The sequence below is a fragment of the Apis mellifera genome, linkage group LG1 (assembly GCF_003254395.2).
Source record: "Apis mellifera strain DH4 linkage group LG1, Amel_HAv3.1, whole genome shotgun sequence".
In the NCBI taxonomy this organism is placed as follows: Eukaryota; Metazoa; Arthropoda; class Insecta; order Hymenoptera; family Apidae; genus Apis; species Apis mellifera.
In genome coordinates, this window is record NC_037638.1 from 9,627,657 (window position 1) to 9,637,445 (window position 9,789).

Here is a 9,789-nt window from a genome sequence, read left to right on the forward strand (position 1 = left end):
ACAAGAGCCACGATTTCAGAGAATTGCAAACCCTTTTTTCTATATTTCCTATTCTTAATTCTCAAGATGATTATCCAAGTTTCAATAATTCTCAGGAGAGTGAAAATTGAAATAATTTCAATTACGAACTTCGTAATACTCGTCTATATCCAAGTCAAATAAACGAATTCAATTGATCTATCCTAGCAAATTAACCAGACACAAAAGAAAAATCTCAAGACTAACTAACATCAGGACGCAAGATAAAAGATAATCGTTGAAAGAGTGAAAGCGATTCGTCTCCCAATCGAGGAAAAAGTATCAGAAGAACCGTAATGGAAATCGAAAAGAAGAATCGACCGATTCGTAGCGAAAGCGAAAAGCAAGTTAAAAACTGGAAGAGAAAAAGAGAAGATACTAAAGAAGATGAAGAAGAAGGAAAAACTAAGCTAGTGAGAGGAAGATAGGAAACTTCGTGGCCCAGTTAACGCCTATGAACAGACAAGCTGGATATGCTGTGGTTGGTCTTGGTATGAAGGCGAGGTTAGGGAGGTTATTTCGCGAGGTGTCACGCCCGGCCCATTAATAATCCTAAACCGCAAGCCTCTCCAGGACCAGGATGTCCTCCACCTCTTCTTGCCATTTTCTTCTTCACAATCATGGTTCCTCCACCCTTCATAACCAACCCCTTTTGGGTTCTCTTACGGATTCTCTAGCAGCCGGATGCCAACCACGATGGGGACGACAACGAGCGTGAGGAGTTTGCAAAGCTCTCTTTTCGCGAGGCGTAGTTAAAAGAAGCGGTGCGCGCGGTCATGTATAATAGACAGAAGGAATCTCGAGAGGGTGCTTGGCTTTGCTCATTTCGCATACGCCGGTTCTTTTTTTCCTTCCTTCTTTTTTTTTTTTTCTTCTTTTTCAGTGGCATCGCACTTCTCCTCGCGACTTCCTCCTTCTTCGACCGTGCGCTGGAAAATGCGCGTTCGTCGTCGGGGGTCGAGTGTCGAATCGCGGGGAAAACAAGCTTGCCCCGTTCGTTCTCTGGGGAATTAGCCGGGATTTGACGAGTGAGGGGACTACGATTCGATAAAAGAGAGTATCATAGATCAGAATCGTTTCGATTTTAAAATTTAAATATTTGAAAAGGTTGTGTTAAAGCAAATTTCAGGATCACTAATGTGCATTAAAGTGAGACGAAGAAAATTGTTTAACAGGATAAAAGAGATTTGGTGAAAAATTCTCTATCGCGTGAATTATTTAGAAAGAAATTCCCTTTTTTTTTATTATTCATTAAATTGTAAAGTATGGAAAGATTTATGATCATCCGAATCGAAAATCACCTTGCTCGAGCACATTTTATGTACTAATTGGAGGAAAGGATTAACTGAAATTAACACGAATGTTTGTTCTCTCGTGAGAACATAGATATTCTGATAACATATGGTAAACTGACCTGAATCGCTATTTGTATCGAGGAAAACGATTAATTGGTAATTAGCCGATGATAGAATATACCGGTATTGTAATTTATTCCTCTTTAACCAATCTCTAATTGCTACATTGTACGAAAAATACAGAATTTATTCGTGGAATTATCACGTAACTAAATTATTCCACTTGATTTAGTCAAATAAAATATCAAATTTAATTTTCAATTTATCTTTAAAAGCATCAAAACATATTTTGATACCATATAATATAAAAATATAATTTGTACTGGAAATTGTTAATGTTAAATGTAAAAATTTATCACAAAGAAGGAAATTAGAAGATCAATAATAAATTGTAGATTATTTCTTTAACCCTTGTTTCCTAAATGACTAAAATCATGATACACACCTTTATCCACTATTAACTCCTTTCTCTTAGAATTTAGAAAATATAAGAAACGTCTAAAAATTATTAACAAAATTACAATAACATTTACAATATCGTATAAGAAATTGGGCCTCGACTTTGAAGAATTAAAATTGAGTTCGGTTAAAACAAATTTCAGGATCATTAACGTGCATTAAAGCGAGAGGAAGAAAATTGTTTAACGATGAACGGTGATAAAAGAGATTTGATCTGAAATCCCGACAATTTTCCCCCTTCTACCCATAAAAAAACAAAAACGATGATGATTCTAATTTGCAAACTGGCACCCCGATACGAGTGCTCCCTAGACGATGCAAGTAAAATTGCAGTCGGCCAACAAAACAACGAGCAATAGTTTCTCGAATTTTACCCACAGCGCGAATGTCATCACCTTTATTAACAATGCGTGGTCCGCGGCGCCACCCCGTGGTTGAATTTAATTCGCGGCAATTTGTAATATTGACTGTGCAAATTATTTTATCCCGGCCGTGACGAGGTGCTCCGCCGGCTCAACAAGTTCAAGTGCCACTTCCGGAACCGCCACGAGTGCCGGCTGCACTTCATGAAATATACAAGATTTTCCACCGCGCCACGACCTTCGTTCTAGTGTGTCGACGGTTTTAAACCGGCGTTTATTATAAATCACCGTGAAACTTCACCGTCGCAGGCGCAGGCTTAACGAGACACGTTGATTTTGATGTTCTTTCGAATTTCTCCTCCCTCCGATTTTCATTGTACATGGAAATGGGAATCCAGTTTTCCTCACATTTTCCAATCTTTTTGTTTAATTTCGTCTTCTCCCTTGCCACGATCAGTAACATAATTTTATCATTTGTTGATTGTACGAAACAAGGTCTATAATATATTTATTTATAGGTTACGTGATTCATAATCTGTTATACTGTTTTTGTAATATTATTGGTATATTAGAAGTCTGTTAAATCAATAAACTATCAACCGATGTAATTCACTTTCAGCATGACTGAAATAATATAAGTCAATCATTTTGTCAGATAAATAGCGTATGACAAGTAAATTAGATCGGCTAAATAACTTATTATAGTCAGTCAAACAGTATTGATTTTCTATTAATTCGTAATCAATGTTATATTCACATGTATATACAAGTGTAAGTCGATCATAATTAAATAATTTAATCCTTTGTAATTTGAGGATGAATTCATAATAGTGGATGGATTTCTATATAACTGGAGTGGATTAAAGGAGTGATTACTCATCGAGAACAAATTGCATGGATTTCAACCCCTAAATCACCCTCGTCTATAATTCATGCGATCCTAAGACAGAACCAATAAATCCTCCCGCTTTCTATTAACATCGATATTAACCGTTCGATTAGTCGGATTCGATTCTGCTCAATTTCATCGAGGTGTCGTCAAGAATTTTCATCTTTCTGATCGTGCGAATTTCATTCACCGTGGGAATGGTGTGTGTGTGTGAAAGGATCGGCGCAAAATCGATTCTTCCAGTTTGGCAGTTAGGAAAATAGGATATTCGTTCCCTTGCGCCGTGGATGAAGATCTTTTCCATAGGAACTTGAGAAAGATCCAATTAACGAGGCGAGGATCCGGGGCTAATCCTAAGACTCGACTTTACCAGAATCAAGCGTAAACAGGGCTGTAAATTTTTCCACCACCGTCACTTCTTAATTGAATCTTCGAAGTGGTCGCTTCCCTTGCGAACTTGTGCTCTTAAATCGGTTCAAATATGAAGAGCGAGACGCTTTAAATTTTAATTATTGAATTTGAATTTGAAGGAAGTATCGGTGTCGTTTATTTTAATTTTTTCTCGATTAATTTTTTCCAATTAAAGAGAAAATTGCTGGATGTTGCGATATATCCGTATGAATTAGTTTATTGATTCTAATCTGTAATCGGTTCATTGAGATGATTCATTCGTTTGAGCTTTGAAGTTTGAATGAAAATGATGAAGGAATATATATAGTGGAAGAGCCCTCCTTATAGCGATCTGATTGCAATTTCGTGGCTTTGAACAATGCTTATCAATAACTATATACGATAATATAACAGTTTAGTGGAATTTCATTAAATTTATGCATATAAGAACATTGCACAGTGTGCAAAATCTTCAATTCATCTTACAATTACATTATCTATGCACTTGAAACGAGAAAATTGAACAATAAGTTGAATTATTTTTTAATTAGCCTGGTGGAAGTGGAAGATCGTTGCCATAAATATATTTTTTTCTTACGAAAATTATTCCTCTTCGTTCACATATAATAAATTATGGGTAAATTGCGAATTTTTATGCAGCTAAAATATGTTCGTATATTTAAGTAATGTACAGAAAGTATCTCCTACTGTGTAAAACATATATTTCTTCGTGCCACAAACAATAAACCATTACTTCAAATTTTCAATTGTAAGATCACGTTTTCGTAAAAAAGAAATATTACGAATTTTTATTTACACACCTCATTGATCAAAAAAAAAAGAGATATAAAATTCACTCTCACTCAAATCTCTTATATTCGTAATAAATACATTTCACACTGCATAAACTTTCACAAACACTTTTAAATAAAAATTAATCTCAACCTGTCCAATATAATTCTCTTCGCGAAGATAAGAGAATCGATGAAACGCTTAATTATTTCAATATCCACCCATTGAAAGGGTAATATTTTTCCCTTCCACTGAATTCCAAGAATAGGTGAAATTCTTCCATTTGCATAAGATCCGTTTTACAGTCCTCACCCCCTCGCGAAAATCTAACCCACGCTAATTCCTGATGTTCTGATTTCCGATCCTGAAATTCTACGATGACACTTTTACCAACCGATTTCCCCACTTTCAAATGAGATTTCTCGCGAATTTGGCCCCACGTTAATTTCAATCGCGTCTCCTTACATATAATTAAACGTGGAAATCGAATCAAAGAGTGCTTAAGAGAAGATTACGGATTAGCAGAAGAAATCAAGAACCGTACATTAATCCTCGATCTAAGTCTCGGTCTCACGATATTTTTCCATCCTTTTTTATCACAGTCCATCATTCTCGCCTTTCATTTTTTTTCTCTCTCTCTCTCTCTCTTCTCTTTCCACCCGTGCTACATTCCCCCGTTCCATTTCTCCTGTCATTTCCTTAATTGCTGATCCATGCACGATTTTCCTCGACCGGAATCCCGCGTTTTTTCTTTTGCACCAATGCTACCAACCCAGATATTGGATTCTCTTGAGACTTTATAATTTCGATTTCACGCCTTTCGCCGCGGTGAAATAATTAAAAAGCCAGGTTCGAGGGAGAGGGAAAGTTCGTGATTTCGTGCGGTTTTGATGGAGATTTCGTGATACGAAGAAGATTAAGAAGATTAACAGGAAAGTCGAGGAATTAATGTAATTTAATTTCAAATTATAATGTGCGAACTTGAAACATTATATATGAAAAAAAAGTTAGTTCTTTTTTCCTTATTCCTTATATCTTTTATTATTATATATATTTTTGGAAGATAAAAATTAAAAAAAGAATTATTATTTTTTATACTTATTTAATAAGTAGACCAGAAAATATTTAAATAACTTTAATAAGACTTGATAATCTCTTCTTCATTCAGCAAAACTGATAGATACTCTTGCTAAAGTTTTATCAATGACATCTCGTCGTAATTTTCATCGTCATATTTCCTCCTTCCTTGCGATTCACTGATTGAATATTAACCAATACATAGATTTAATTTTTATAAGATTCGAATTTTTAATAATTTTCTGGAAGAAAAAGAATTTAGAATGCAATACTTTTAATACTTTTATTGTCTTCAATGTAAAAACAATAGTAATCGTGGAAAATTATTTTACACGAGATCATATTTTTTTAAATTACGTGAATATGAAAAGTTTCAATTAAAATTGTCAATCATATATTACAAATGACATTTTCAAATAAAGAAGACTTGATAACAAAACAGCCTCTCAAATAAAAATCGAATCTGAAAGATACAAAAGTATAAGCTAATCTGAAAAATAGATATAATCTTGAATTAAGAGATTATGAATAATACCAGAGTCCAATGACCACAGTTGGCATAACATCAAGGCCACTGAACCCAAATAAAATCACTCGGTGGTTTAGGACTATGGTAAACACGATCCAGGATTAAAGCACATAAACCAGGTCACTCTGAGGTTCAAGGAAAACTATTAGCACAGTACTGAAATTAAAGTCAAATCACCATATCCTTCACGATCTTGATAATACCAGAATCGTAAAACCAAGTGGAAACAATCCAAAGTTCAAGAATTAGGATCAGGATGATCTTAAATTTTTATATAATGTTTTAATGAATTTTGTATTGTAATTCGAAAATTCAGAATCACATCTCTGATCAGAGATTTTTAAATGCCTTATTGAATTGACAAATTTTGATCCTAGATGTCACGAGTGTAGCATATATAAAGTGTTAATATATTCATTTTTAAGAAATCGATTCTGGAAACAAAAAAGAATAAGATATTTCTATATTCATCTCATTTTGAATTGTTTATAACTTAGTAAAACCTCAACTATATTTTTATATACAATAATATTTAGATTAATCAATTTAAATAAAGAACAAAAATATTCATATATAATCATTTATAACAATGATTATATAACTATTAATTTTAAAACTGAGAGAGATAGAAAGAAATTAACGAAAGAAATAAAATGTAAAAGAAAAAGAAAAAAATATAAAATCGATGATAATAAATATTAGAAGATCGAATAATCGAGGCTGATTGAAATCTTATAAATCGAAATCTTGAAACTGTATCCACCTTTGTTATGATCTTTAAAATCTTCCAAAAGTGTTTCACGAATGTAATAACACGTTGTTTCCTGTTGATATATGACTGATCCTCTCGATCAAGGTTCTGAAACTGCAGATTCGGCTTGGATTCGTGGATTCCACGAACATGCCAGGTGAATTCCGTGAATATGTTAGCTAGATTCCGAGGATATATATCAACTGGATGCTCTTCACCCAGGGGTACAGGCTACCGAAACGTTTCAATGTCGTGGTTATCCAAGGCGTGTACTCTATCTCGAAGATTCACATTTTATGTACAGGCCACATAACACTTATACAAGTGCAAGAGATTTCTTTATATTAATTTCTTCCATATCTTTATAAATCTTAAGATTTATTATCTTTCCAAACAAGAAAGGAAAAGAACAATTAAAAAGATTATATTAAGAACAATATACATAAACTATTACCTTCAATTCAATTTTTCAATTTGCATTTCCTATTAATGTTCATAACGATGTGATTCTATTTCACTTAAAAACTTAAGCATCCTTGAGCCCAATATTTCTAACATCAAATTCAATTCCTTAGACTCTTCCACTTTATATTTTATAATCAATCTGATTTCGAAATAACCGTTCTCTTGAATTTAATCTTACATAGATCTTGAAGCAATCGTTGTAATTATAATTCTCCATAAATGTTCACTTAACATTTCACTACCAATCGTACGTTTTTATAATTTGTTCCAGGTGAGAATCCAGCAGCCATGCAACACGGTGGTTCAACAGAAGTGAGAGCGATATCCCTCGTCCTCGTCGTCATTTCGTTGCTGTTCTCGTCACTTTCGAGGTGACCGTGATGTCTCGATCATTCTGCGGGCCTGCAATTCGAATGGTGCTAACTCCTTTCTTCCCCGTGGCGAATTAAACGCGAGGGGATGTCGAGGGAATCGAAACGATCCTCTCTCCTCGGGACGTCTCTTCGTATTTCTCGCGCGGCGTGTTTCCCAATGGGACGTGGTGTGCGTGTTCACGCGGTTGTACACCGCGCGGGACTGTGAATTGTATCAAGGGACGAGGACAATTTTTACCGCGTTACGGGAGAAGAAGGCGGTGAACGAATCAATAACGAAAATTTCTCGATCGTATACGTATATAAAATAAACCACGAAGAAGCGAAGAGAGACTTTTGTGAGACTGGAATCGTTGTTTTTTTTACGAAAGATCTCTACTCCATCACTCTTGTTTCGTTCCCTCCCTTCTTTTTTTTAAACTACGTCAAATGGAAACGTGAAAATTCCCCCAGAAAGACAACGAAGTTTTCGCCCCTTTGTCGAGAATTCATTCCTGTTTACCAACGCTCAAGGTTTTTGCCAATTTCGTGCGCAACATTCCACGCGAATATTTTCGAACGATCCACTTTGAGCGATCCACGAGAGAGAAAACCGATTTTTCCTCGGTCGATTCGTAAAAGTCTGACCCCTCCCCCCGTATTATGCGCTTGTTCGATAAAATTTCGAACGAATATTGCAAAAAAAGAAAAGAAAAAAAAAAAAGATCGTATACGAATTACCACGATAAGGATTTCGTTCGAACGGATTGACATATCAATTATTTTCCAAGAACGAGAATACCTTACGATTAGTGGAAACCAATCCGATCGTTACGAGTATAATATATATATATATATCTTATATATCATTGGAGGAGGTAGAGGGATGGGGAAAAAAAAAAATATTTTCGTCGCATTTGTTGCAGCTGGAAACGCGTGGAATTGAACAGAGTCTGTTCCTTTGAAACTAGAAGAGAGTTTTGAGAATAAATACCGACCATTGTTTACCCGAATCGAGCACGCTTGGAACAAAAACTGTGCCAAAAAAGTGGAAGCTGCGAAAGTCACCGAGAGTTGTCGAGATACTTTTTATTGCCTTTATTCCGGTTTCGTTCGATGTAGTTTTGCTCTCTCGTCTTTTTTAACGAGGGAATCAAAGGAAATTTATTTACAGAATTTGAATAACAAGCGAGGCATGTTGAATACGCGTGTAGGTACCAAGAATATTTCAAAGCGATTTTACGAAGAGAGGGATGAAAAATGTATTTTCGCGTATTTTATCTTTTTTATATTTGAATATAGATATGCTAGATTTCACTCGATTAATTTGCGCGTGATCCGAAAAGTTTTGATGAATATACATGGGGGGCCTTTGCGGTTATCGTGCGCAAGTTTCACTTGGGGGGGGGAGAAACAAAGAGATATTTTCTTGAATCGAGTTTGAAACTTTGTCGTATTTTCTTTCAGCTTGATAAGATTCGTACGTCGAGGAAAATTTTCGTCAACTTAAATTAAGGAAAGCTGTTTGAGAATAAATTCGAGGTCGAATAAGTCGCTTGAACGTATCTTGTCGCGATCTTTGTTGTTTCGAATGAAAGAAATCTTTCAAGCCATAGATTTCTATGAAAATTTGATCCAGGATTTCAATGCAGGACAACTTTGAGTCGCATTTATCTATTTTATTTTTCACGTTGTGTAAAATAAACATTGGAAACGTTCCAGCGAACGAATTGAAGTTACGAAAATTTTCAATTTCAATTTTAAACCTCATTCTTGATTAATTACAAAAAGTAATGTTTTATAAATTCAATTATATTAAATTATCCGATATTATCACTGGGTTAAAAATCATCAATAATTTATTAAATCCAAATTCCTCTTCTCGCTATGAATCCTCTTAAACCGGGAAAAAATGTTCACTTCTACGTTCGACGTAGGCTGAATCAAACTCTCTTTCTCTCTCTTTCTCTCTCTCTCTCTCTCGAAAAAAAAAAAGAATCAAATCTCGATACCGCACAATTTTACACTTTATCCTATAATTCAAATCCAAACGAGTTTCGGCCCCGATGTATTCCGCCTACCCCTGAAATTACAGCCAAACAAAGTGATTCAACTCGACGATTCAACCCGCCACGCGCGCCTCTCACCGATCTCTTCAACCGTGTTGAAAAGCGCAACAACCCCCGGTATAACGTTACCAGAGAGAAAGAAACAGTTCGACGCGAGAGGTGAGAGCGCAAACACGACGACACGTCGCGAAAGTTGAAGCGTCGAATAATGGGGGGAATCTCGCGACGACGAGCGTTCGAAATTATTACACGATGTATAAAGTTTCTATGTGGCGCCAGC

General features: G+C 35.3%; 1 protein-coding gene across 3 annotated transcripts in view; it reads left to right on the forward strand.

Annotated features, from left to right (window-relative positions):
* The window catches only part of LOC409608 (peroxidasin), a 278,859-nt gene extending 269,424 nt beyond the window's left edge, over positions 1–9,435 (forward strand). For all 3 annotated transcript variants that reach the window (XM_026446245.1, XM_026446246.1, XM_026446244.1), the window contains exon 8: positions 7,359–9,435. In XM_026446245.1, coding sequence (XP_026302030.1) covers positions 7,359–7,462 — 104 coding nt within the window. In that variant the 3' untranslated portion in view covers positions 7,463–9,435. The remainder of the gene's footprint in view (positions 1–7,358) is intronic.
* The last annotated feature ends 354 nt before the right edge of the window (positions 9,436–9,789 follow it).